The following is a 27350-nucleotide window of genomic DNA, read 5'->3' on the forward strand; positions in this document are numbered from 1 at the left end:
CCGCCAGGCGTCTGATCAAAGTCTTACCGGAAATGACGCCAGGCCCCAGTCACGCCCCCCGTATTGACTGACCACGAACGCGTTTCTGTGCATCTACCGAAACACAACCTCAAGTGTGTTTAAAAGTTCTGGACACGGCGTTTCAGTGTACTGAAATGGATCCGTTCGGCCTGCTTCTGTTGACGTTCCCTTAGTGTAAAACACAGACACACTAATGGTTGAGTTATAGCGCATAAATATGAAAATGGTGTTAAGCTCCCATTCAATACATCAGCATTATATTATATATTATATATTATACATTACAGTATATTTCCAAACAGCATTTCTACAAGCGTTGTGCTATGTGCTGATGAGGGAATATTTTGACTGCTGACGCAACCAACCAAGACATGCTGGTTCTTCACATAAAGATCAATTTACCAATATTTGTGCAACATATTATAACATATTTCAATGACTGTCTATAAAATACAAACGTTCTATTTAATGCACAAATCAATTACATTGCTGGAAGTAGGCTAACTAATTAAAGTTATCCCAGCAGTGTAATTTGTGTATTCAGTATATTGGTAATGAAGCATAAGCCCAGAAATACTGAGCTCTGTTTGTTGTTTGGGACTGAGAGAGATGGAGAAAGGAGAGGAATGGCAGAAACAGTTAAATGTGACAGCTCAGGGGGTGATGAATGGGACAAGGAGAAAGAACAAGAGGAACTGGGAGAAGACTGACAGCAACCCTCAGTTCCCAGTGACACCTTACTGTGTCTTTGTCTGAATGTCCGTAAAAGCAGCAGAGAAACTTCAGATGGAATAGTATTCAGATGCAGTCAGCATCAAATAATAACATGGAATGGTAATGCAGCTATTTTCTGTTTTTAGAAAATAGAAAATTCTACAGTAGATGAATTATGACTGACGCAGCAAAGCGGGATGCTTGGCGTCAGGGAGGACACTCCGCTCACAGATTGTCGGAGGCAGTCTTCACACCACGTCCTACACCATCATCGCCGTCACACACACACCCACAGTCTAACACACAGAAATAGACCTCATTACACAAACAGCGTTCTACTCGTTGCAATCTCGACAGAGAAGTTGTGAGAAGGAAAGTAAAATGGATGTTATTAATTAAGTTTCACTACTCCCACATTGTTGCATTGGGTTGACATTCAGTTCCATTTCAATCATGTCCTTTATTCGTTGCTATAAGCAAACAATGACTCAACAAAATGGGCTTATAGCATCCTAATTTTATTAAAAAAAAACAAGAAAGGTGTTTGTTTTAAGCAATCCTTTTAAACTGTAACTAAATGGTAAATTGAGTGCTATCATTTCATGCTAATTTCTAGATATTAATATGCTTAATATTTTATCAACGCAGGGGCAGATGGTGTCATGAATAAAATAGCCTGAATAAAAGTACATCAGTTTTCCAGGCGTACCCATGAAATCTCTCATTGGGTCTGGGGTGCAGTTGTGTTTGTGGGTGGACGTATGATGGCTGCATCAATAATTCATTCCCACAGTTTATCATTGGAGAGCAGTCTGGGAGAGGAGATGTGTGGAGTGCCATACAGAGGAGGTTTCTCAGTCGTGAGAGAGGAGGCCTGCCAAGAAGAGAGCTGGCTGCCTGTTTTTGTAAATTATTGATAGAAAGTGCTTTTTATAAAAAGAACAGACTGGTGGCGGTGTGTGTGTGTGTGTGGTTGGAGGGGGGGGGGGGGGGGGGGGGTGGGGGCTCAGTATTTCATCTGTGGCATCAACACAGGATGACACAGACCCTTCATTCAGCAGAATGACAGATTCCTTGATATGGTGACTTCAAATGCCTATTACTGTGGAAATTAAAACGCAGCTCCATCATCGCTGCTAACTTTCATCTCGCAGCTTATCAAAAATGCAAAACACCCTCTCTATGGCGGCCAGCCATTTCTCATACCATGACTTTGATTTGTGTTTTGCCTGGTACATCTCAAGTGGGACTTTTTGTGCCAACCAAAAAGCAACATCTAAATAAAGTATATATTTCTTTTGACACAACCAATGTTAAATATCACAAGACAGATATCTTTATGGTGTTTCCTTCCTTAAGTTAAACTGGGAATTGCTGTGTGGTAAGGACAGTTACTTTTAAATGGCATCAATTTAAATTTCTCAGTCACTGGTTCAAAAGCATAATTACAAGCATCCTTGTAACACATATAGAGAAAATTGTTTAAGTTTGTTAGAAGGTCCTTAAGGTTATACTGGTATGTGTGACCAAGACAGAGACAAATACCTCTGTTGTGATACAACACAAGTGAATTTATAAACAAAGGCTTCACTCTACAAATTCATCATTTCACACTCTCAGCACCTTCTGTGTCTTTTGGACTAATGAAGCTTGTGGCAGTCAGAGAGTAGTATTAATTAGTACCTTGACATACACTAGGGTCTAAAGTTGATTTTGCTGGATAATAGTTATTCTGAAAATAGTTATCTCTGAAAAAGTAGATACTCCATTCAAGGTCCATTTCGAAATACACATAAGAGTATGCACATTGAAATGTAGAAAACATCAATAAATTATGTTTCTCTGTTAGAATCCATACAATAAAAATGAAAAAGTTGCACTCATGGCGATGAGGGATTTGGCCCAGTGTAATGTAGCAGTCAGCTGTGGTCAGATACAATTGCAACATGGTTGGAAGACAGGGTAAATACCAATGTAACACAGACATCCATGCCTGGTCTCTTTAATAACATATCTTTTAAAAGTTCCTTAAAAACCCCACACTTCCTAAGTCAATTTCGCATCAGATAGTTCTCTCAGTTGTGTTGTCTTCCTTGTTTGCTGATCCTATTTCTTGTACAAACTCATTTGGGGATTACAAAGAAACCTGATATGATATGTATCATCTTGAGTGGTGTTAAAACACTAATGAAGCTTTCCTCTTACTAGACATGTGAATCGTCATCCATCAGATTGCCCTCAGTGAAGAAAAATTATATACATCGTTGGTCATACCTTTTGAGTGGCTACATTCTCTGACTGCTGAATCTGTTGTGATTTGTTTTAATTACTTAAGTAAGCTCAGAGTTCAAACAACATAAATGCACACAGTGTTTAAAAGTCCCTTCAGAATGCAACGGCGGAAAAAGTGGGCCATGAGTGTGCCTACATGAGTGTGCCTAATAGCTCTGCTGATAATGAATCAATGGCAAATTACCCTCTTAGATAATGAGGCCTGGTGAGGCGTGCCTGACACCACAGGGCTCAGGTTTGTTTTCAGCATAATCATTACATTGAGGATTGTTTTTTATTTATCTGTGCCATTTTTGATTTGGCAGCCGTTGCTTCCTGTTTGACTCATGCTGTTAATTTCAGACTCTCCTGTGGTAGGAAGGGGCGAGGTTTAAAGCTTAATAAGGATGGAAGTCCACACTGATTCACTGTACTGATAAAGCAGCACATTCTTGATCACTGAGCTTGAAACATGTCCACTATCTAGAGCTGACAAAAGCCTGAGGCCACTTTTAAAGCTCTGTAAGGTGATATCTCATGCTTCTTTTTACACAAAAATATTATGAAGATCAGAGTTACAAGTAGTACTGAGGATTAAGATAAGAGTTTTCACTTAAAAGGAGGTGTCTGGAATGTTCTACTAAAAGAGTTTTTACCCTCAAGTGGCCATAAAACAGCCTAAATGAAGTATTTAAAAATACTGAAGCCTTTAATACTTAACCTCCTTTTTATTTAATCTGATTATTCAATAGCCATGACAGTTGTGCAGCAGGGTAACAATGACACCTATATTTCCTGGATACACCAACTTCTGTCTCATTTTTTAGACCGGGAATCAGACACAATTCCAGAGATTAAGGTGATTAAAATGTTATCCATTTTGTGTGATGTATTTGGATGCTCAAATGGTGTGAGTTTGTGTTTACAGAAAGTTCAAGTGCTAAGGCCTGTCCTTGCATAGATCTGCTCACTCCATTTCAGCAGGGTCCTGCTATTAATAGGGCTGGATAGTCACTTTCTTGGCCAAATGTTCTTCCTTCTCAATGTTTTATTATGCTGTCATAGTCTACTCAGCAGCCATACCACACTGAAAATTTTTCTTACCTAAAGGCTGAAGCTAAGCACGGATGAGCTTGGCTAATGCTTTGATGGGAGACCTGCTGGATGGCTGCTGATGGAAGTGGTATTGGTGGGCCAGTTACACACTGTGCTCAATTGCATTGCCCTGCTATCTTAACTTCTTCTCTCCTTTTACATTACATTACATTATATGCATGCATTATATGCATACATGCATTTACATGTATTCTCTTTATCTCCCTAATGCTATCTGAGGAGCAAGGCCACCTTCAGCTTAGCCCCTGGCTACAAAGTAGTTACTATGAAAATAATGCACCTTGAAGTAACAGAAGAGAACAGAAACAACAGGGCAATTTGCCTAGACCATCATTGGATAGGGAGACCTCTACATGCCTCCCTTGGCCGCTGTTGGATGGAAAATTCCCACCAATAGTCCACCATATCCCACAGACATTCATCTCTGCAGCCACCTAAGAGTCTTTGGATTTGTGTAATGAAGTGGTAGATATCATTAACAAGGCTTCATTAGCTTCTGTCTCACTGTTTGTTTTCTACTCTGCAATCTTTCAGTTCTGTCTCTCAGCGGGCATGTCTTGGGTCTAAGAATAATTTTTCAGTTTCATCCCAAATGGCTCAGGCCCAGCTTCCTTTGTGAAAATATAAAAATGTGCTATAGCCAGTTTTGATGGATTGATCATTTTATCATCTATTCATTTCACTATTCAAACTAGCAAATCTGGGAGATTGGAATTCCCTCAGTGCCCCTGTCATCATTTCCCCCACGTGTTAGCCAAAATGGCAGACCACCCCCCATGGAAAACTTAAAATCATGTGACGCATACTGTGCACTTTTTATTAGACATACTGAAATTTCTAAAGTCAATAACCAGAAAAGAACACTACAATACATTTTCATGCAGGTTGGATTAAGCACAACTGTTCCTGCTTCCCAAAAGTTAAAAAGTGTGTAACCCTATGAAATGAAGGGGAGAAACTTCCTCATGTCAGTGAGGTGACATATGTGTCATTTCCATTTGATGTGTTCAATAATAGAAACAACTCCCGCTGCAGATATATGTGGCCTGCACTGCATGTGGCAGGCAAGTAGCACAGGGAATGCGTAGGCAAAGGGACAGCTGATTCCCGGCAGTCACTATTAGCATTGCACTTAAAGTATGACCAGTCATTTAACTCTACGTTTAATGTTGGGATTTCAGACATCAGCACTGTATTGTGACAAATATTTGGAGCCACAATGAAGAAAATTACAAACTGAAAAACCAAGGTGATAGTACACAGCTACCTAACTCGAATATGGAAACTCAATACATAAAATGTGTGCTCTTGGTAGACGTTACTTAATTTTGGGTCCAGTCAGAAAGTGATACATAAATAAACTGGCTTTCATAATATGGCAAGCTATATGTATTTTCGAATATTGTCAGTCATTTTCCAATTGTCTTCCTTCATGACAACACCGCAAGTCACCGCTAGAGGCTCTGCTACAACGGAGCAAAGAAACGAATTTTCATTGGATCGTTTTGAAATGACAGGAAAATGGCGGAGCACATCGATTGACCCCTGCCGAAAGCAGGAAGAATAAATCTAAGGAAATGAAAAATCGTTGCAAAGCGCAAATAATTTTATACTGAATTTATGAGCAAAATGTTTCACGTGTTTATTTTGTGCCTCAATAAAGCTTGCTAGATTATCTATTTATCTTTCCAAACACAGACATTCTACCAATCGCAACCCGAGTCCCCTTGTGTTACTAGGAAGATTATGTTAATATATGCAATGCAGCCATCTCTGCAGCTACCATTCTGAGGTAAGAACAACTTCTGCGTTTTCGTGTAAAATATCAAAAATTGAGTGTATTTTCGCATTAAACCCGAAGTTCCACCGCCACATTATCTTATTGTAAGTATCTGTTTGGGTTTCACGAGCAGTCATAGCGTTTTGTATTGATGAAAATATGCAGACTTTCGTGGGTCTATCAAAGGTGGTTGTTGTTGTTTAGTCCCACCCAAAATGGAGATTCTCCTTCCTTGTTCTGCAGCAGAATCAGGGCTGGGCTCAACCAGACGCGGGGACGGGTGGGTGTATTCCAAATATTTGGGGCTCCTACAAAATTCGGACACCCCTGTTTCGAAAACCACCGCCGCGTTGGCCTTATCACCCAGGTTCGCACAGTACACCATCCGGATAGGTTCTGTATCGGGTTTAAACAGGATAATTTGGGCATTGCGGTGCGCTTATTTCCCGGGTTTCTGCAGCTTTGATTTTTGTGGTATGGTCCAGTTGGGACTCAGAACCTGAGGGGTCAAAGTAGGGGGGATGGGGTAATAAAATCGATGTCACCCCTGGTTTGTACTTGTACCCCCAAAACAGCATGGTATTTTCACCAAGGCATTACCAATGTAGCGCTGTGTACTTTTGACTCCATATTCCTCTGCGGTTGTCTGCACATATTCACCCGCGTTTCTTTAGTACCCCCACAATAATATTAGACTGACCGTTCTGGGCGAGGACAAGCCTGCTCCTGGTTTATTTTGGTTTAGCTTGCTAACTTCGCCAGTGTGCACCAAAGACAGCAAATTGACACACACAATTACTTACTAGTTGGTTGGCGGTAGCGTGTTCGCAACCATACGGGATGAAAAAGCTAGCCGAGCAAAGTGAAACTCCAACTAGCTAGCTTGCTGATGGCCAGTCTGTTTAAAATGTATCGTGTAATTTAAATATTGAGCTATTCAGCTAGATAACTAGCTATCCAGTTAACAACTTGTGACAATGCTGTGTAAGACCTTTGCTTTCTATTTAAAAATGGGTAGAATTTTCGTCCCGGTCACATTGGCAAGCTAGCTGACTAGCTATAACGTTAAACATTAAGCACAGGGCCTATGTGACAGCAATGCTTTGTCAATTGAAAGCGATACATACAATGAGCTACATATTATTCATCTGCTGGCTAGATTACAAACAGATGTTATTTGGCTGTTATTTGCCGTTATTTGCCAAACATAGCACGCTGAAGGTCTACTAGGACCAAAATGTATAACTATCAACTCAATGCAGATGTGTAGTATAGAGCAGACGATAGTCATTCGGTTCACAATTCATATTTATATTGATAGCTAGCTAAGTTACCCAGCAAGCGACCCAGTTAGTTGTTCATGTAAAGATGACATCTGTTAGCCACCATACTCCGACCGTGGGTGATCAGGGAGGTAAAAGGAGGATACGGTTTGTAACACTGTCACAAGTGTTTTTAAACGTATACCTTTTAAAAAACCAATCACACAACTGGAGGAACCTTTATTTGATACTTTAGTACATTTTAGTTTACTTAACCCAACACACTGAATTAAGTATTGCAATACATTGTTACATTTGCCAGGCCTACAGTCAATTTGCCTTTGTTTTCCCCCATTGTTCTCTAGTGTACATGCTGGAGTGTGCACTCACCAGCTTCAGGTGTGGTATCAGGTGAAGGAGCTGACGGGAGGTCTGTACAAAGAGACTGGGCGGGAATTGTCATGGAGACTAAGCAAGGAGCATCCCCAGTGTGGAACCAGGCCCCAAACAATGAGCCAGGCAATGCCACTCAGGTCTGTGCCACCTGTGTCATGGCACTGTTTGTTTGTAATCAGAATGAATGGGGTTACCATACCAACCATTATGTTGCTGAAACCAAAATAATAGGATGAATCTGATTGTCACCGGTGTAAGTATTCAAGTCATGTATAAGTAGATTCCTGGCAGCAAATATGTCTCATACTTCGATTTCTGACCAGTGCATGAAATGTGAGTTTCAGCAGCCCAGAGAGACAGCTTCTGCTGGAAAGCAGCTAGTCCATTGAATTTGACTGAACTGGTATTGAATGGCTATGGTGTGTTGCAGGTGCACTTTGAGGGTGGCACCGTGGCACAGATCGTGTACAGTGGAGACCAGCAGGAGCGCGGGCCGCAGCAGGTGGTGTACACCGCCGATGGCAGCTCCTACACTTCTGTAGAGTCGGCCGAGCACACGCTGGTGTACATCCACCCTGCCGATGGGACACAGGTGGGCTCCACATGGCAGCCAGGCTCAGAGTTCAGAGCTCAGGGCTTAGTCACAGCTGTGCCTCCCCAGAGGGCACTGCATCTCTCACCACACTGTCTGCTCTGTTACAGACCGTGTTTGCTGATCAGCCCCAGGTGGCCTACATACAGCAGGATGGCACCACACAGCAGGTGAGGCTGGGCGCTCTGTAGAGCAGATGGTCAGTCATGACATGGCAGTCGTGCCAGTCAGGTAGATGTGTGTGGGGAAAACAAGATCGTCGGGCTCAGAGTGTTTATTTCTTTGTTGCTGCAGGTGACTGTGTTGCTGCCCAGCGGCCAAAACATGAACGCTGCCAACCTGACTGTGCTCAGTAATGTGGCAGAGGCACCTCAGACCATCCTGGAACCTGTTCCACAGGTGAGGGCAGAGCTAAGGGAGAGAAGCTTAAGCTATGGCACAGGGCATTACACATAGAGTATGTGCCAATATTCTGTCATGGTCCATTGTGCCATCCACCACGTACACCCCTCACACGCTACACTGAACTGCGTCTGATGCATTTTTTGTTGGGAGACCACTTAGGAAGTCCAGATTCATGATGAAGGTGATATTTGCAGGCAATTAGAGGATGCTTTTCTTTCTGTACCAAGTAAAGACCAGTGCTTGAGTGCAGGGTTTTTAACAGCATTGTAAAATTTCCCCTCTCTGGGTAGTAAAGGACAGGGCTCACGTGCCAGCAAAAGGTAGTTTCTGTTATGCACTGTATATTATGTAGTTGCACGTCACCGCTGTGCTCTGCTCTACCCTGTTACAGTGATAATACCATGTGCTTCTTGCTTTCCACAGGGTACACTGTCTTTGTCCAGCTCCTCCCTGCCCACCATGACTGGCATGGGTGATCCTCCTGCCAGCCCTCTGGGGGCCACAGACTCTACTGTGGACTCAGAGGATGAGGAGGAAGATGATGAAGGGGATGAATCAGAATTGGATGAATGGGAACCTAGACCTCCGCAACCATTTACCCCTCAGAACCTTTGTGAGTGCCTCTTCATATCCCTTTGGCTGCCACGAGAAACAGTTCATAAAACAAGCTTTAAAGAAGGCAAAGCAGCCTGCATTTTGATGCCATTTTGCACGTGTAGTTTAATGTCCAGTGCAACAATTATCAGTGACTGTGGCTTGATTCAAACTTTTCTGTAGATACAAATACAAATAAGAATCAAATAAAAAATTAGGAGAGGTGCAGGACACATCCTCTTGCCAAAGCCCTTTATCTCCTTATTTGTGCAATTCCACTGTCTGCCCCTCCCAGTCTTCTCTCTTTTCCCTTCTCTGATCATTCTAATGATCTGTGTTTCTCACTGTTCTGATTCTTAGGGTGTGAGGAGTGCAATAATGCCAACCCTTCTGTGTGTCTCAAGCATGGCCCCCTTCACCCTATCCCCAACCGGCCGGTGCTGTCCAAAGCCCGGGCCAGTTTGCCCCTGGTGCTCTACATCGACCGCTTCCTAGGAGGGGTCTTCTCCAAGCGACGCATCCCCAAGCGCACCCAGTTCGGGCCCGTAGAGGGGCCTCTGGTGCGGCAGAGTGAATTGCAGGACAACTACATCCACCTCAAGGCAAGGGACATGCATGCTGGTCATCTTGAGTCTGGCCCTCTGTTTGAAAGCGATGGTTGTCACATGCCTCATAGAGTGGCACCCACACTGCATCTGTCGGGATGGGCTCCATGTTTCAGGCTGGCCTCTGTCTCTCTCCCACCCTCAGGTGTGCATGCAGGACTCAGCCAAAGAAGGGGAGAAGGCGGAGGACATGTGGGTGGATCTCTCTGATGAGGAACGCTGCAACTGGATGATGTTTGTGCGACCCGCCCAGAACCACCTGGAGCAGAACCTGGTGGCCTATCAGTACGGCGCAGACATCTTCTACACCACCATCAAGAACATTCAGCCTAAGCAGGAGCTCAAAGTAGGAACATCATTTGCACACATTCTATCCAATCAAGTCCATGACCAGTCATAACAGAGGCTCTTGATGATTTCTGTGGATGAATATTAGTCCTTGGATCATCTCTTTCCCCCTAGGTGTGGTATGCTGCTTCATATGCAGAGTTTGTCAACCAAAAGATTCATGATGTTACTGATGAAGAGAGGAAAGGTGAGGCTTTTTTATGGGAATGAAATACTTGCCCCTGTGGAAAAAATGGAAAATTAGAAGAAATGGGCTACCTATGTGGTAGGTTATGATTCTTTAATGTTGTGCTTTTGCTTACAGGCCTGTCTCAACCTTCCCTCTGATTATGAAAGAATAATTAAGCTTGTTTTCTTGTCTATTTGGGTGCCTCAGTTCTAAGAGAGCAGGAGAAAAACTGGCCGTGCTATGAGTGCAACCGGCGCTTCATGAGCTCTGAGCAGCTGCAGCAGCACCTCAACATGCACGACGACAAGCTGGACTTTGTCAGCAGGTAACACGTAGGCCTTTCCCAGACTCAGTCTGTGAGGACGCTGGCTGACACTTCTCACCAGACAACAGAACAGAAAGAACAAATTTACAAAAAAAAAAATCAAATAATTTATGTTAAGATGCAAAGATGTATAGGCTTGAGTACAAGTACCATAAGCTGCTCAGAAAGGTGTGCCTAGCAGCACCCACACACCTGCATTTAATGTGCCTCTGATAAGCCAGGTGTAGTCCATTAACTAATGGCTGTCTTCACATGCGTATAGATAATTACAGTGATAGACACAAAATTAACAATTACAGATTTGAAGGCAATTAAATGAAATATGATCTGCTGTAGATCATAGGTTTGAATTGGATAGAAGATAAAGGGCTTAGAACATTTAACATTTCAACACAAACTGATAGTTAACAACATTCAGTTTCTAGAGGACAGGTGAAGGCTCTCCTTCATAGTGTCAGTAAACACATAGTGATGGTTTTGGTACTTTTTTAACGAACCTGTAATTTGTGCTGTCTTACTCTCTTCCAGAGCAAGGGGGCGCAGTCGAGGCCGAGGCAGGAAGAGATTTGGAACTGGACGGCGACCAGGACGCCCACCCAAATTTGTGCACCTGGATACACAGGCAGAGAGTGGCGAGGATAAGACGCAGGTACGCATCTTTCCACAAACATCAGTGATGAAAACCTTTATTTCTCAGCTGCTACTTCAATATAAACAACTGTCTCTCTTCTAGGTGATGTTGGCATTTGCAGGGAAGGGGACCTTTGAGGAGGGGTCAGAGGGTGCCCTGAACGGGCTGAAAGGAGTGGATATGGGAGCGCAGGGGGTCGTGCCTGACACGGACAGCCAGCTAGATGCTCAGGGGGCTCACGCAGAACTGGCCCCTAGCGGAGAGCCCACCCTCAACGCTGATCCCCCACCTTCAAGTGCTGACACCTCCAAGCCCATAAAGGAGGACCCGACCACAGGAAATCAACCCGATCCCCATCTCACCCCCCAGGACATGCGACGTGCCAAGAGAATACGGGTACGAGCACCGACCCTCACCCCTGTAGTTTAGACTCTTAGTTCTAGTATGTTTGTTTTTTTTTTTTTTTTTGGCCTTGACTGCAGTATGTGTCTTTCTCTCTCACTGTGTGCTTCCAATAAAGATGGATTTGCAGGTAGGTCTCAGATGGCACAGAGTGAATTTCATTTAAATTATTGTTTTTGCTGTGATAAACTTGCATACGTATGAAAATTCTCCATACATTCAGCCTCCATAACCCTTTATTTTGGCTCCGTTGCAGTGTTGTTTGGGTAGTTATATGTGGCATTAATACATCTGCGTGTGTATGTATTAAAGGTATATTGTTCTTGTACTTTGTCAGAATGCAGCCCTCCAGCACCTTTTCATCAGAAAGACCTTCAGGCCCTTCAAGTGTTCCCAGTGTGGCAAGGCCTTCCGCGACAAGGACAAGCTGGACCAGCACTTGCGCTACCACGGCCGCGACGGCAGCTGCCCGCTCCCCTGCCACATCTGCAACAAGGGCTTCCTCAGCAGCGCCGCCCTGGAGGACCACCTGCAGCAGCACTCGGAGCAGAGGACCTACTCCTGCCTCTTCTGCACCCACTCCTTCGACCGCCTGGACCTGCTCAAGGAGCACGTGGGGGTCCACCTGGTGGACGGCTGCTACTGTTGCCCCTCCTGCAAGAAGAGCTTCACAGACTTCATCCAGGTGAGATGTGCTAGCACCACTGATAGGATCTGCTGGGAGAATCCAGTCTATGCATAGCAGTGGTGCTCAAGAGGGTGATGACAAACTGGGGGGTCTTCCTTAATATAGCAGCACCACCAATAAGAATAGAATACATGAAAATGTAGCAGTATGATCTTCAAGCATGTAAGTTAGTGGGTGAAGACGGTAAAGATGAAAAAGGTGATCTTAGTGGAACCTTTAAGAATTCTGTCCTCAAACGATTGGTCACCTGTAGCCTTGGTGACGGAGAGCATCACAGCGTGATTCCCCGCAGGTGAAGAAGCACGTGCGCAGCTTCCACTCAGAGAAGATCTTCCAGTGCACGGAGTGCGACAAGGCCTTCTGCAGGCCCGACAAGCTGCGGCTGCACATGCTGCGCCACTCGGACCGCAAGGACTTCCTCTGCTCCACCTGCGGCAAGCAGTTCAAGGTGAGCGGGCTGCGGGGGATACATTACATGACATTACTGGCATTTGGCAGACTCTCTTTTCCAGAGTGATTTAAATAGGTTACAGTTTTTGCATGTTATCTATTTACACAGCTGGGTATTTACTAGGGGAATTCTGGGTTAAGTACCTTGCCCAAGGGTACAGCAGCAGTGCCCCTAGAAATCTCAGAGAGGCAGGGGAGGCTAGTAGATGAGGTATGACCCAGGGGGAGGCTGTTCAGAGAAAAGGCTCACTCACCCTCTCCCCCCCCCCCCCCCCCCCAAAGAGGAAGGACAAGCTGCGGGAGCACATGCAGCGCATGCACAACCCGGAGCGGGAAGCCAAGAAGGTCGACCGCATCCACCGCTCTAAGACGCTCAAGCAGAAAGTGCCCACCACCGACTTCGAGAGCTTCATGTTCAAGTGCCGGCTCTGCATGATGGGATTCCGGCGTCGCGGAATGCTGGTAAGAGCCTGGTCCCCACCCCCCACCGCTGGTGGTGTCGCCTGGGTGGTGCTCCTCAGTGGTGCGCTGTGGCTGTGTTGCATCTGCAGCGTGGGTGTTGTTGCTGACATGGATGTGAATGTCTCCACAGGTCAACCACCTGTCCAAGCGCCACCCGGAGATGCGCATCGACGAGGTGCCCGAGCTCACGCTGCCCATCATCAAGCCCAACAGAGACTACTTCTGCCAGTACTGTGACAAGGTCTCTGACCCCTCCCCAGGCCATGTGACCTGATTGCTCTCCACAGATTGCTCCATCCACATGTCTAGGTTTTGAAGCCCAAATGTATACATGTACCTTCCCATGCTGCTGGTCTTTCGTAGAAGGTAACTTCTGTCTCTCCCTTGGCAGGTGTATAAAAGCGCCAGCAAGAGGAAAGCCCACATCTTGAAGAACCACCCTGGGGCAGAGCTGCCCCCCAGCATCCGCAAGCTGCGGCCGGCCGGCCCCGGGGAGCCCGACCCCATGCTGAGCACGCACACCCAGCTGACGGGCACCATCGCCACCGCGCCAGTCTGCTGCCCTCACTGCGCTAAACAGTACAGCAGCAAGGTAAGGCCTGTGCCGAGCCCCAGTTCTGTGCTCTAGTGCATGTATTACCTAATTATTCCTACTGTCTTTGGTCTGAGCGCACTGCCTCTCTGTCTTCCTGCAGACTAAGATGGTCCAGCACATTCGTAAGAAGCACCCGGAGTACGCGCAGCTGGCTAACGCCATTCAGGCCCCGTTGGCAACGGCTGTCATTAGCAGCGCGCCTGCCGTCATCACCAGCGACGGCACCACCGCGGAGGCAGTGGTTGTAAGAGTCATACGTACATTCTCGCGTGCACGTGTTTGCGGTCAGTGGTGCCAGCAGTGGGATTTACTATGTCCTCCATGTGGTTTTACCCCAGACCACAGACCTCTTGACCCAGGCTATGACAGAGCTGTCCCAGACTCTGACCACGGACTACCGCGCCACTCAGGGGGATTACCAGCGCATTCAGTACATCCCTGTGTCGCAGGCAGGGAGTGGGCTGGCTCAGCCTCAGCACATCCAGCTGCAGGTCGTCCAGGTAGCTACGGTAAGGCAGACCGTTTTTCTGTGTCACCCCGCTGGCTGTGTTTCAGTGAGTGCCAAATGAAGAACTGCCTCTCTTTCTGTCCCAAGACCTCCTCGCCCCACTCCCAGCATTCCACGGTGGATGTGAGCCAGCTGCATGACCCCCACAGCTACAGCCAGCACTCCATCCAAGTGCAGCACATCCAGGTCACTGAGCCCACCGCCAATGCGCAGGGCGCCTCCCAGGTGAGACCTCCGTCATCACAGCATTCCACCGAAGGCAAACGACGACAAGAAAAACAGCTAGGAGTTGATTTTGAATCATATTTTTGAATTTTTCATGCAGCTGCAATTCATAATTTTGTAGATGAACTCTGCTATAGGGATACTAACTTACGAATGCACCTCTCTTTGTGCTCGCGTAATTCCACATCATTCCCTCAGGTAACAAGTCAACCCCTAAGCCCCTCCTCCCAACAAGCGGCCCAGGAGCTCAGCCCTGCACAGCTCACCCCAGTGACCCTTGCTCAGAGTCACACCTTACAGACACCCTCGTCTCAGCAGCAGGGGGCGGTACAGCATACCTACTTGCCCGGGAACTGGAACTACAGGAGCTACCGTGAGTTCTCTTTATAGGTGTGTGAGGAATATTTTGTGACATGCTGTGCTTTGTGGTTTGACCCTTCCCTGTTGCCTCCATAGCGTCTGAGATCCAGATGATGACTCTCCCCCACGCTCAGTACGTGATTGCAGAGGCGGGTACCCCAGTGACAGCGGTGAACAGCGGCCAGGTCAAGGCGGTGAGTGGCAGAATGAACCGCAGTTTAAATGTTGGAGTATGCGTGATGCCTCTTTGCAAGTGCGTCATTGGAGCTCTGCTCCGATTTCTGTTAATTTCCGCCCTCTGCAGACTCACTATGTAATCTCAGAGGGACAGGCAGAACTGGACCCCAAACAGCCCGGCGTAGCCCAGAACTCCACCCAGGTGCACCCCGACCAGCTCGAGCAGCAGCCAGCCAATCAGCAAGCCACCACGCAGTTCATCATCACCACCACCACCAATGGCAACGGAGCCAACGAAGTCCACATCACTAAACCGTGACCCCTGGCCCTTTCTGCACCCTCCAGAACTGGCGTGCAGCATGCTGCCCTTACCATCTGACTCTATCACACATGCGCACAAACACGGGACAGTCCCTCGCTGCAGCAAAGCTGGAGGATGGAGGCCACAGCTTCATGCACAGCTGCTTGGGACTTCAATTGCATCAGTGACATGGCTGAATAGCAAGCTGCCAAAACAGTTTAAGAAAGTAAAATAAAAAAGAAGTCTGTTTTTATTTTAGAGGGTCAACAAAGTGAATTACATAACCTCTTAATACCAAGAACAATGTGTTGTTGTATTTTTAAGAAACACTGGATGGTTTACACAAGGCGTCGAGATCCTATTACACATACCAGTGCCCATTGAAGGTGTCTGTCTCTCTGAAGTCTCTGCCTTTCTTCCCTTTCCATGGTAAACACCTCACCTGTTAAGGTTTATTATGTTATAAGGGACATCTCATCCAATTAAAACAGGAACAGAAAACGTTTTGTTTCAAACTTTTTTAATATTGTGACAAATGTCTAGAATTAGATCGAGCATGTTGAACCACTATATATCAAGATTTCAACTGACATTATGTATAATAGGCATTATGTTTCTCCTTGCTGGGATGCAAAAGTTTTCACACAAAGCTCTGTGTTTTCAGATTTTCATTGTATAAGGTGCTCTTCATAACTGGCAAAACCTTGATGAATGACAGGGAAAGAGTCCGATGTTTTCCTCACCTTCTGCGTTTACACACCTGTTGTAGACAAATTCAGAGACGCTAAAAATACCAAGCATTGCTTTAAGAACAGAGGGTTCTCAAATGTGTAACTGAGTGGTATTTATATCATCTAAGATGCAACCTAGAATGTTTATGTACTCTGTTATAGACAAATCAACTGGCTGTGGTAACAATGACATTAAACAAACTGTATATTTTTTTACTCCCATCTTCTCACCTGCATTTGTGAAAGTAATCAGAACTTAAACACTGTCTTGTACTATGTAAGACAGAAAGTTCCAGCACCTCCTTTTGTGACTGAATGCTGTGCCAGTCATCTGTAGAAGCTGAACAATAAGAAATGAGATGGGCAAATGTAGCATATGAAAAATTGCAAAATTGAAAGAATTAATGTTTGCTACATTCCTAAACCAGCATATTTCAGCCTTGTGTCCAGAGTGCTACATTCTTGCGGGATTCACCACGCTTTATATCAGGAAGCACTGAATTCTTTGGGGGAAAAAAAAAGACAAAATGGTAACTGGCCAGCCAGATCCAGCTATTATTTTATTTTATGTTAGGATTTCGAAGGAAGATAAAACGCACACATCACCCCGCTACTTTCCTGCACAAGGTCTGAGCACCCGAAAATTAGTCTTTAAAAATAGCAACATTCAATTTCATTGCCCTGGGAAGATATGAACATGGTTACTGTGCTTGGGAGTATTTGCTCTTGCCTCAGGGTGCCCTCAGGGAGCATCCTGAGGGATCCAAGGGAATACTACTTTTCAGTATTTATATTTTGAAAACATACAGAAATATATATAGATTACATTATTGTCATTTAGCAGAAGCTCTTATTGAGAGCAACTTACAACTTTACATGTTACCCATTTGTACAACTGAGGCATTTCGGGGTTTTGCCCAAGGGCACGGCAGCAGTGCCAAAGTGGGGAATCAAACCTGCAACCCTTTGGTTGTGAGCTCTGCTCCTTACCACTACGCCACACTGCCACCCAAAATGGCATGTACAATGTAAAGAAAAAAGATGTATTATAAAAAATTAGTTTACTTTGATGTACAGCAATTCCCATCATTGTTTAAGTTGTCCTGTTGTCTGTAGTGTTCAGAAATTAAAGAAACCCTTTTATATCCACTCATTCTTGTGCCTTTTTTATTTATCATGTAACGTGTAATTTTTAAAAATGATGTAGGTCTGTCAATGTCAAAGATCAATTTGTCTGTGTAGAATGGACCTAAAAAATACACAGAGTTCTCCTAGTTTTGAGCTTTGTGCTTTACACTGTGATGAAAAGACATCTGGCTAATGTATGTATAAAAACTCAGGGAATGTATTTGGCTGGATATAGATGTATAGATTTACACATAAGCCTCATGAAAGGAGTTTCAGGGGAGAAACACGAGACACTTCAATAAGCTGCTTTTTGTCTCTACAGACTATATTGTCACAACCTGACTTTTATGTACATACACATGCACACAAGAAGCTTGGTGAATATGCAGACTTCATTAAGATACTCAGATTATTGCGCTACAGTGGATGTAGTGATTTCTTAATGTGTGGCTGATTTATGTGTTGCTGTAATGTCACTAGATGGCAGCACTGTTACCTGAGTCAGAAATAATTTGACACTTCAAACATTTCACCACTGTAAACAACATCATTCCCTTGTTAAAGCTATTATGTGCTCTTGAAGCCCTACTTACTTCATCTGTAGGGGACACTCATATATTTCAAACTTGCACATTTAAGCAATAAATGTTCTTAATAAAATTATAAACAGCCAAAGTCAACCCCATTAGTACTGTTTTCATTAAATGTATTAGAATTACCATTATTAGGTGGCCAAGCACTGCTGCCAAATAGTCAATCTGTTGTTTTTATTGTGATTGCCACACAAATCACACAATAATCTCTTTCAATCCATATTCTGAAAGATTGAAAATAGGTTGACCACTATAACAACACCTCACAGACTCTCGTTAGCGTGGGGAAAAGCATGGCACTCGTGTTTAGAATGTACAGCCAATATTTAATACAAATGTAAGACGTTCATAGGCATGATATTCAGTTGTCCTTTCAGGTTTAATCAGACATTATCTTCAGTATTGGGTTGAAACTGATCCTGGTTATAACTCTAATTCTGAAATCCAACAGCAAGACTGATTCATACTGATTTCATTTGGCCAATGAAAACCCACTATATTTAGACTGTACATTGTTCTTTGGTGATTCTGACAGTGATGGAGAGTCTCTTTAAAGCTGTGAGCTTTTCAGGGTGGAGTTTCACTTGTCGTAATATGTGGCATTCCCGTGCAGGGCCCGGGCGCGATGGGCGTGGCTCGCCCAAGAACACATTACGACCGTGGCATTCCACAAATACCCCCGTGAGCCAGAACATAAAACATTAGCGAAAAATCAATGGAGGAATGGCGCAAACTCGTCCTACAGGCCCGACCGGATGCGCGTCTCAGCAGAGGCAGCTGTGGAACTGAATGGGTAGTCCTGGTGTACGGGTGAGTGCGTCTTTGAGTGAGCTTGTCCCCATGCCTTGACATGGTCACGGTCGATGCCTGGGGCCATGGTCTCAGTACTGTGGGCGGCAGGCAAGGAGAGGACAGGGGCACTGATGGACGAGAGACACATGAACAGGAGAGAGGAAGTGGGATGGAGCTCAGGATGGCTACAGTAAGTATGGCAGGGGAATCAGGAGATATATATATCTCCTCTGTGACTTGAATAGTAATTTGCTGACACCTGGGGACGCCTGTTTGGTAACAAAGCTGGTTGAAGTTGCCTAGGTATAGGTTTGTGCCTCATTAGAGAAGCATCTGTCACCGCACATGGATGTGGTCTCTGATAGCACATCTCTTTACGGTCCCATAAATCTGTCACTGCCATTGTGTGAGTCCTGTTCCCATGTTCCAGATGGTGACGTGATGAATGATGATCACGCAGAATGAAGAGCAGCTGAACAATCTAGAGATATGATCATTTTAAGCTGTTCACATTAAAGGACCCTCTAAATCTTTCTTTCATTGTGTCACTTTTTATATCCTTTGTCAGTCTGTCTCTCTCTCATATTATGTATTTCTCTGTAACCATTGCATGTAATTTTTCTCTCCTTAAACCCATCATTTACTGTGTTCACAAGTTGTCTCTTGATCACTGTCTCGGAACGTCCTACAGCTTTCTTTATCTCTCTAAGTCTCGGTATGAATTTCAATATGCTTATTCTACAGCTCTCTGACACGGGGAGTTTCGGTGTGTTTGTGCCTACATCACTGTCCATCTCTCTGGGTCTCAGCGTGTTTATCCTACAGTTTTCCCTCTCTTTGTGCCTCCTTGTGTAGCGATCCTGCTGCAGGTGGTGCAGTGTGGCCCAGGCGACGGCAGTGTGGGCAGTTTGCCAGGAGGAGGCACCTTTGTTCCCCCCTCTCTGCCTGGGTGAGGTGTGGCGGAGGTCCCTGCTGGCTGGGGCCCTGTGGCTCAGCCTGGCACTGTGCTTCCTTTCTCTGAAGGCCTTGCTTCACTACAGGCAGCAGCAGGTGAGTCTACAGTTCCGGCGCCAGCACCACCATTGTCTCTAAGTGTGCCACCATCACGATCCTGATTGTCAGGATTGTCCCCCTCAGCAGGAGCACTTCCTGGAGAGTGACGTGGCTGTGAGGGAGAGATCAGCAGGTCTGCAGGCCTGGTGAGTCACAGTGTCACCATCTGTCTGAGAGCGAGAGAGAAAGTGAGAGAGAAAAATCAAGACCTCACGTTATTGTTATAAAACTGCTGGCTGTGGGGAAATTACTTTGTTGAGAAAAAGCTTAGAGTGTCTGCTAAGCAAATTTATGTGAAGAAAGTGAAGTCAAACAAAAATAAGTTCACCTACTGTGGGCCATATTCCTTGGGGACCATAACCGTATTCCCTTAAGGAAACAATGGTATCTATTAATCTGTAATTTGTGTTCTTTCTGGTGCTCTCTTCTATCTTCATGTGATGTTCCTGCCTACCTTCCGGCGGTGCCCCTCTCTAAAGTGTGGGCAGTGAAAGGCATATGGGCGGCCCAGTGCCTGTGGCCCATGCGCTGATGGACAGCCTGCTGGTCTGTCTGCTCTCCGAGGCCCTGGAGAACCCTAGTCCACCCCACATACAGGCCCTCGCTCACAGGCTTGAGGTCAGTCACCTGGGACGGGCCAAAGAGGGTGGCTGTGGGTGTGATCACAAGGACAGCTGACCTGAGCCGAGGTGTTACAAAGAAGAACTGCCAGCTAACTTGTACCTTGTCTTGCCAACTATTGAAACTTAGTCATGCAGCGCTTCTAATATTGTTGACTCCTCATGTGGCTTTTTGCTTGTGTTGTACTCTGCCTGAATTGTACGTCGCTTCGGATAAAAGCGTCTGCTAAACGAATGAAAATGTAAATATAAATGTAAATGTAAGAGTGGAGCTCCTGCATCTAGTAAACAAATGCACTGCAGTGCCTGCTCCTCAATCACACTAGTTCATCTCGCAGATGTCGAAATGCCTCCAAGTCAGCTTCACCCTTCCCCTCATTGCAGATGGCGACGGAGATGCTCCAGAGGGCTGATATCCTGCAAGGTGGACCACAGAGTGGTGGAGATCTTGGAGCCAGAGGTGACGTGGAGGACCCTGTGCTGACAGACAGACTGAAGGGAATCTGTGACTATCTGAGTCAGAGGTAATCCCCATAGCAAAAGGATGATCTGCTCATGTTTCTGTGTGTCCCTTGCTGAGACACTGAGGGACATGTGTCCTCTCACAGACTTCAGTCGCTGCACGCTCTGCTCCGGGCCCAGGGGGAATACAGAGACAGCGTGCATGCTGTATTGGAGGGCTTGCAGCACCGATGGGCCCAGCTGGTGGTGTTGCACGTCCGAGTCACCATGGAGAAGGGGAGGGTGGGAGAGGAGGATATTCTGACGGTGCTGGAGGAGGTGAAGGTGAGGCACATTTGAGTTATCTGTAAGCGTGTCAGTTCAGTAGAACCGTAAACTCCACACTGGAGTGTATAGTCGTTTATGGGTGTGTGTGTCTGTGTGTGTGCATCTTTTTAAAAATGTACGATTTGGGAACCCGTCACTGGAAAATGCTGTTTGTGTTATTCCTGTCTACACCTTACAAGATGTTGGAAGTCCATCTATATAAAAGGGATGCTGCTAGATGTACAGACCACCATGATGGATCCTTAATTATGAACCATATATTTGGTATAGAACACAATGGAACCAAATGCCAGCTTCTAAATATCTTCTATTTGAATCCTTTTATGTAAGGTGTATATTTCAATGTGGATTTAAATAATGTATTTAAATGTGTGTGTGTGTGTGTGTGTGTGTATGTTTTCATGCATATGTATGTCTGTGTGACAGTGCTTGTCCATGGAGCTGGGTGAATGCAGGACCAGGCTGCAGCAATGCCAGGCACTCTTGAATGACAGCACACACCTACTGCAGGTGAGGGTCTCCACACGTGCGGTAAATGCCAGTTCAGTGCCGTGGTCCTTCCCACTTAACTCACAAGTCTCTCTGCTCTCCCCCTCAGGAGCTGGGGTGCAGTCAGCGGGGACTGGGGAACTGTGGAGGCACCAGGGGAGAGACACTCTGGACAGAACGCCTGCTTCAGTCCAACACTGCACAGGTACAGGACTGTGGACCACGCTGCATTCTGGCTACAAGGATCACGGTTTTAAAACTCTTCATTCCACCACTCAGTGTGCTTTCTTAAAAACGCAGATGCATGTTTTGACTGCATGACTGTTCGTTCCCCATAATGACAACTGCTTATTTTAAAATGCAAGATTGCACCTGAAGTGTTCTTACATTTTTAACATTGCATCAGCAAAGTCTTAGAGATGAGTCAGTTAAGCTACACAGCAAACTCTCCACACTCTGTGCCTGCAGTTTGAAGAGGTCCAGCACAATCTCTTGTCCTTGGAGAATCTGACGTCTTGTTTCCAAACCCACCTTGAGGGGCTCAGAATGAATGAGGAGATGGAGCGGACATCCCAGTCACACCTGGATCTTTCATCCTCTATGTGCAACTCCACCCCTTGTGTCCATCCCTCTGACACCCCGCCCCTACACTCCTGTCCACCCCCAGAGACCCAGGATCAACTGCCCACTGCTGTCTCCCCCACTCTGTGTGAGAGGTCAGCTCAGCGCCTCTCTTCCACTCTTATATGTCTGCGCAGCTCTCTGAGGAGGATGTGAACTCTGACCCCATCTTCCCAAAACCTAATCCCACTACATGACAATTAGGTCACACTATCCCCCTGGAGGAGGAATAGCTGACAGCTTATCTGTGTAATTTATTTATTTCAAAAAAAGATTAAATTCAATGTAAATATAAAAATGTGAGCATTTGCTATGAATGTATTTTTATAAATAAATAACACTTCTTCTCAGAAAATTTCCTCTGATTTTTGTAATATTGTATACTGTAGTGTAAATCTTTTTAATGAAATAGATTAGAAAACTGTTTTAAGATGAACTGATTCATTTAAAGGTCTCTCGTAAGCAGGTATGCTCACGCATTGACAGCGATCAAATTAAAGTTGGGAACAAAATTCTACCACTAGAGGGCGCAGTTTGATAAATTATTAGCGGCCATTCCCCCAGGCAATGCTCTGTAGTTTGTTTCCGATGACTATTTAGTAAATAAATTCTGACGCCTCGGGATAGACAAACTTTCCATACAGCTCGCTAGTAATTTATATGCACATTTTCCTTACCTATTTCACATGCAAACTTCAATGACCGATTTCACAGATGCGGTTTAGCAATGGTACACACTTTACCAGTTCAGGCAATGAGAAAATGTGTGGCCACTCAATCTCATGGACCATCTTAGATTCAGAAGAGGAAGAAATTTAATACATCAAACCTATAATATTTATGTATTGATTTTTTTTAGTTTTAGCTACGACGAATCTAAAATATTGATACATGAATCTGATATTTGAGGAGGGATGATTCCAAATCGTCTCTAAGAAAGCTTGTCTAAACACCTCACTCTCAGGTTTGGCTAACGTAAGTTTGTATTGGACACCCATGGTATTCCCCAACTGTAGCCTTATTGTGTTTTAGACCCGGGTTACAGATAGAGGGATTAAGGAAAAAAGGGAGGTGGATAGAGACACTCCCCAGCTAACAAAGTCAAGTTTCCCCTACATTGCCGCAACGTAATTTAATGACTAAACATACGTTGCTACAACGTCAAGTCGGACGTCGCGGCAACGTGGAAAGTGAAAGGTGCTATTTCGTAACGGCAACGTAATTTTGTGACGTTGTCAGTCCGTAACCTCGACGTCCTGGCGACCATATTTCGCGCTGACCAAATGAGCACTTGCTGGCGACATTGCTGCAACGTTGTGCGTGCTTGGTCACACCATCAAAATGTTGGAGGTCAGCAGTGCATACAAACAAACATTTATTAGAGTCAGTGCAGGCATAGTCACTAAGTTTAAATGGACAGCACAATACTGCTCCAAAGGAATATAATAGAACTGAATTTTTCTGGATGAGGAAACAAATAATGGCTCTATCTGCACAAAAACACATGCAAAGAGGCTCATGGCCAGCTACATAACTGCTGTCAGTAAAACTGAACAGCCCTCTGGACTTAGAAAAAGAGCATCTCTTTGAACCAAATTCAATTACAATACAGCTACAAAGTCCAAAAAATAACAAGCATATCCTTGTTTATGTAAGCTGTTATGTGGGTTCAGCACGCTATTACCTTTGTGAGCTGAAATATTTATTTCCTTGTTTTCCAGTTCAGGCTGATAATGGTTACAGGAACCCGATCTGTGGTTTATCTCATTCTTTGAACGTGATCTTTCCCAACCAATCAATCATTTTTTTTGTGAGTGCTAGTGTTAGCTGCCAAAGCCCCCATCTCACGCGACAGCTCGCTGAATCAAATGGCAATATGTGCAGGCTAAGTGCACCGGCGCTGCGTTAAGGTGTCAGATGCTGAGAAAGCCCATGTTTGTGTGCCGCTCTGTCCTCTGCAGGTGTGGGTTGGGGTGTTTGTGTTTCCACTGATGTGGAATGGAATACGGGGGCGGGGGGTGGGAATCAGGTTCCCTGCAGTCCTCAATCTCTCACCGCTATCCCTTTTCTACAGGAGAGAAAGGTGTGATGTCTGTGTGTTTGTCGAGTGCATAAACGCATGTGTCTTTGTGTACGCAAGAGAGAGTATGTGAGTGTGTGTTTGTGCCTTGGTGTGTATGAGAGAGAATATACAAGTGAGAGAGAGAGAGAGAGAGAGTGTGTGTGTGTGTGCGTGACATCAGCTCATAGGCCTGCTCCCTAATTGAAAGAGTGTTTTGTGGGCTGCACCTGCTGAATTCCTTCAGATGGGGCACTAATTGAGAAAGGGGGAGGACCCATGGGGGCAGCGCCGCTGAACGGAATGTGGTGCTAAAAGACTCCAGGATCCGAGCTGTCACAACAGCAGAGACACGGGCACACCACTGCTGCGCACTCACATGGGAAAGCGTGAGGAAGAGGAGGCTGTTGTTGGAGGAAGAGCTCGGGGGAAGGTCACCTCAGGGTCTGAAGCTGAGCTTTTTACCGATTTGATTGGAATGTTTCAGGGTTTTTTTTTTTTTTGAAACAATGCAATGCATTTGATTGGACGGTTTGCTTTAATCAGGAGATTAGGGAGTGAGGCGTGAGTGCTCATTAACTGGGGGCTCTGGGAAAGAGAAGGGACAGCTGCAGAGAGGAGCCAGAACTTCAAAACACCAGGCACAGATGTATGCAATTAGGAATCGTGGCAGAAGTTTGCAGAGGTTCACAAATGTACACACATTTCCACAAAATTTCAGTTATTGTGACTGTGCCTGATTGAAATAACATCAAAGCTAAAAAGCAAAAAAAAACATCTGCATGATACACAAGATAGACACTGTGATCATAGCATAGTGAACTAGAGGTGAACTTATTTTTCCAAGTTTCAGTCAGTATGTGTATTATCCACAGTGACATTACACAGACACTTACAACACAGAAAACATTTCTTCTTTCCCAAATCCTATCACTGCAAATACAAATGTCTACAGATTTTGAAGCTGGAGTATTAAACATGTAAATTAACACAATTTTATAGTTTACAATGATGTCACTTTCACACCCCTCCTGCCCAAGCCTCCCCCCATTCAATGTTATGTGTATGTTTGTGTGTTTTTGTGTTCATATATGTCTTTGGGGAAGAGTAAAATTTGGTTCCAATTATTGGAAAAAAACCTATGCTTCCTGTTATTATAAATATTTGTCTTGCTTGATAGCCACAGGACCCCTCCTGCCCCCCCCCGGCTCATACTTCTGGCAGCAGCACCTGCTCTCGCTCCCCCTCCTGTTCTGCTATACTCACGTACATCCGCCTTTATTGACCCAGTTATGTCTGTGCCGCTTAATATATACAAGTAAAAGCTGGCTGAGAGAAATCTTTGCCTGTGATTCATGTGCTGTGAGCTGCATGCGAGAGGAGAGGAGTGTGCTTTCACACTTGAGCACCGATGCCATTACTCTGCTGAAACTGACTGCCGAGTTATTGAGCTATGCTAGAGGTATTAATGGACGATAAAGACTGAGAGAAGAATAAACAAGTAAACTGCGGAGCACATCGCGTATGATTTCATTGGAAATGGAGATTTTTAATCCATGCGATCAATACTCCTGAAGGCTTTTGCTGACCTGCTTTTGTCTTTGTGAGCGTGTGTGAGAATACTTGGCTATACTGTTGATGTGCCTGCATTCCTGCCCACCCTTCCTCTTTTATTTTTTCCCTTTTCGCGTCAGTCATTTGTGAGTGCTGTCTGCTTTTCTCTGTCTCTCCGTGTCCGTCTCTCACTCCCCCTCTTTCTCGTCCTCCCTCTGCATTTTAAGTCTGAATGCCAGAGAGCAAGGCCGTTCGGTCGGGAGGGCTAAACAAACAGACAGACCGCTACACAAAGAGTCTGACAATCTCAGACATGTGGCAGAAATGCCTCCCCCAATCCCCGTTCCCACCCCTCTACCCCAACTTTGTCCCCTTGTCCCCCCCACCCCATACACACATACACATACACCCTTTCCAATACATCCTCAGAGCAGCCAAGTTTTGGAAGGGGGGGGGGGGGGGGGGGGCATGTGGGGAGGGATTGTGCCCTCTGATTCCCATTCACTGAATGTCACAAGTGCACAAAAGGGGACCGCATGACATTGGCACTAAATCAGGAGTTAATGGACTCCTTTCTCAGCCTCGGTGATATGACAGGGGGCGTACGTGCGAGGGTGTGTGAGAGTGCACGAGAGGGTATGCCTGTGTGCGAGACTGTTTGTGTGTGGCTGACACCGTGTAAGTGTGCGCGAGAGCGTACAAGTGTGTGAGAGTGTGTTTATGAGTCAGAAAGTGTCATGGAGGGTTCTTGTTTGTCAAAAAGAAGTGTGTGTGTGTGTGTGTGCAAGTGTGCGCACGTGTTGCTTAATGCCTGCTCAGTTTAGAGTCATTGATTTCAGTCAACGTAGCTTGGTTGTGCTTGTTTCCCATCTTTCAAATGAACAGATGTCATTCATGCATTCATGTTTCCATCATCTGACAGATAACACATGCTGTTTCCGCACTGGTGAAACCATGTGCGGGTTCAGCACGGTCTGTTTAATTTCGTGCTTTCAATTTCGGAATAATAAAAAATGACACATGCATAAACAAACCAAAAATTTAGGCAGTCCTTTATAATTGATTAGATTAAGGAAGTAGAATTTGTGTCTATGGATTTTATTGTATTTCTTGAGGGGATATAGACAGAGCAGTGACATGCCAAACCAGCAGTGGCAGCGGAGGTGGCTTTTGTCTTACAATCTGCCATCCTCCCCCAAACCCTGCTGAGAAATGTCAAGTGTTTGAAGCTACAGATGAAATGGCTGGAAACAGCAGTGGTGTCACTCCCACTTCGTTATAGTGACTAGTCCCCCTTTCTGTAAGAGACGGGGAGCAAGAGAGAGAGAGAGAGGGAGACAGACAGAGAGCTCCAGGTAGCGACCTCATTAGCAGATAAAAGCAAGACTTCCCAGCGACCTCCGACCCTCAGGGTTGCCACAGAGTCTGCCAGTCGAGGCAAAGATGAGGCATGCTGGGATATCTCTCAGTGGGGTGGAATGAAGCCTTGCCGCTGTGCCACTGTGAAAATTAATGACCTCTAGA

General features: G+C 45.3%; 2 protein-coding genes across 4 annotated transcripts; both read left to right on the forward strand.

Annotated features, from left to right (window-relative positions):
• Positions 1 to 5876: 5876 nt before the first annotated feature.
• On the forward strand, positions 5877 to 16878 carry prdm10 (PR domain containing 10). Of its 2 annotated transcripts, XM_036537205.1 has the most exons (24): positions 5877 to 5914; positions 7530 to 7697; positions 7991 to 8152; positions 8263 to 8322; positions 8447 to 8551; positions 8981 to 9170; positions 9512 to 9753; positions 9902 to 10102; positions 10219 to 10291; positions 10481 to 10598; positions 11127 to 11247; positions 11332 to 11625; positions 11750 to 11761; positions 11969 to 12316; positions 12612 to 12767; positions 13052 to 13231; positions 13362 to 13472; positions 13623 to 13823; positions 13927 to 14070; positions 14165 to 14335; positions 14422 to 14559; positions 14758 to 14932; positions 15016 to 15113; positions 15224 to 16878. In XM_036537205.1, exons 1-24 carry the CDS (start codon positions 5879 to 5881, stop codon positions 15413 to 15415), a joined length of 3696 nt encoding a protein of 1231 aa, XP_036393098.1. In that variant the 5' UTR covers positions 5877 to 5878; the 3' UTR covers positions 15416 to 16878. The 2 variants fall into 2 exon arrangements, with proteins under 2 accessions (XP_036393098.1, XP_036393099.1); XM_036537206.1 differs by lacking the exon at positions 11750 to 11761 and having other exon boundaries at positions 15224 to 16877.
• A 1773-nt stretch (positions 16879 to 18651) lies between these two features.
• si:ch211-151h10.2 (uncharacterized protein LOC567699 homolog) lies at positions 18652 to 22450 on the forward strand. Of its 2 annotated transcripts, none has more exons than XM_036537584.1 (9): positions 18652 to 18831; positions 19497 to 19691; positions 19779 to 19840; positions 20174 to 20312; positions 20699 to 20838; positions 20923 to 21100; positions 21530 to 21613; positions 21702 to 21797; positions 22061 to 22450. In XM_036537584.1, the coding sequence occupies exons 1-9, from the start codon at positions 18700 to 18702 to the stop codon at positions 22367 to 22369; spliced, it is 1335 nt and encodes a 444-aa protein (XP_036393477.1). In that variant the 5' UTR covers positions 18652 to 18699; the 3' UTR covers positions 22370 to 22450. The 2 variants fall into 2 exon arrangements, with proteins under 2 accessions (XP_036393477.1, XP_036393478.1); XM_036537585.1 differs by having other exon boundaries at positions 19782 to 19840.
• Positions 22451 to 27350: the final 4900 nt, after the last annotated feature.

This window comes from Megalops cyprinoides, chromosome 9 (genome assembly GCF_013368585.1).
Source record: "Megalops cyprinoides isolate fMegCyp1 chromosome 9, fMegCyp1.pri, whole genome shotgun sequence".
Taxonomy (NCBI): Eukaryota; Metazoa; Chordata; class Actinopteri; order Elopiformes; family Megalopidae; genus Megalops; species Megalops cyprinoides.

What these genes read in the sequence shown, in the direction of transcription:
- prdm10 (XM_036537205.1), top strand. Translation starts at nt 5,879, where the DNA reads ATGCAATGCAGCCATCTCTGCAGCTACCATTCTGAG. An exon ending in AAGCTGGACTTTGTCAGCAG is followed by an intron (nt 10,599 to 11,126) that starts GTAACACGTAGG and finishes ACTCTCTTCCAG; the next exon opens with AGCAAGGGGGCGCAGTCGAG. An exon ending in TCTGCCAGTACTGTGACAAG is followed by an intron (nt 13,473 to 13,622) that starts GTCTCTGACCCC and finishes CTCCCTTGGCAG; the next exon opens with GTGTATAAAAGCGCCAGCAA.
- si:ch211-151h10.2 (XM_036537584.1), top strand. Translation starts at nt 18,700, where the DNA reads ATGGTCACGGTCGATGCCTGGGGCCATGGTCTCAGTACTGTGGGCGGC. An exon ending in TGTGACTATCTGAGTCAGAG is followed by an intron (nt 20,839 to 20,922) that starts GTAATCCCCATA and finishes GTCCTCTCACAG; the next exon opens with ACTTCAGTCGCTGCACGCTC. An exon ending in TTCAGTCCAACACTGCACAG is followed by an intron (nt 21,798 to 22,060) that starts GTACAGGACTGT and finishes CTGTGCCTGCAG; the next exon opens with TTTGAAGAGGTCCAGCACAA.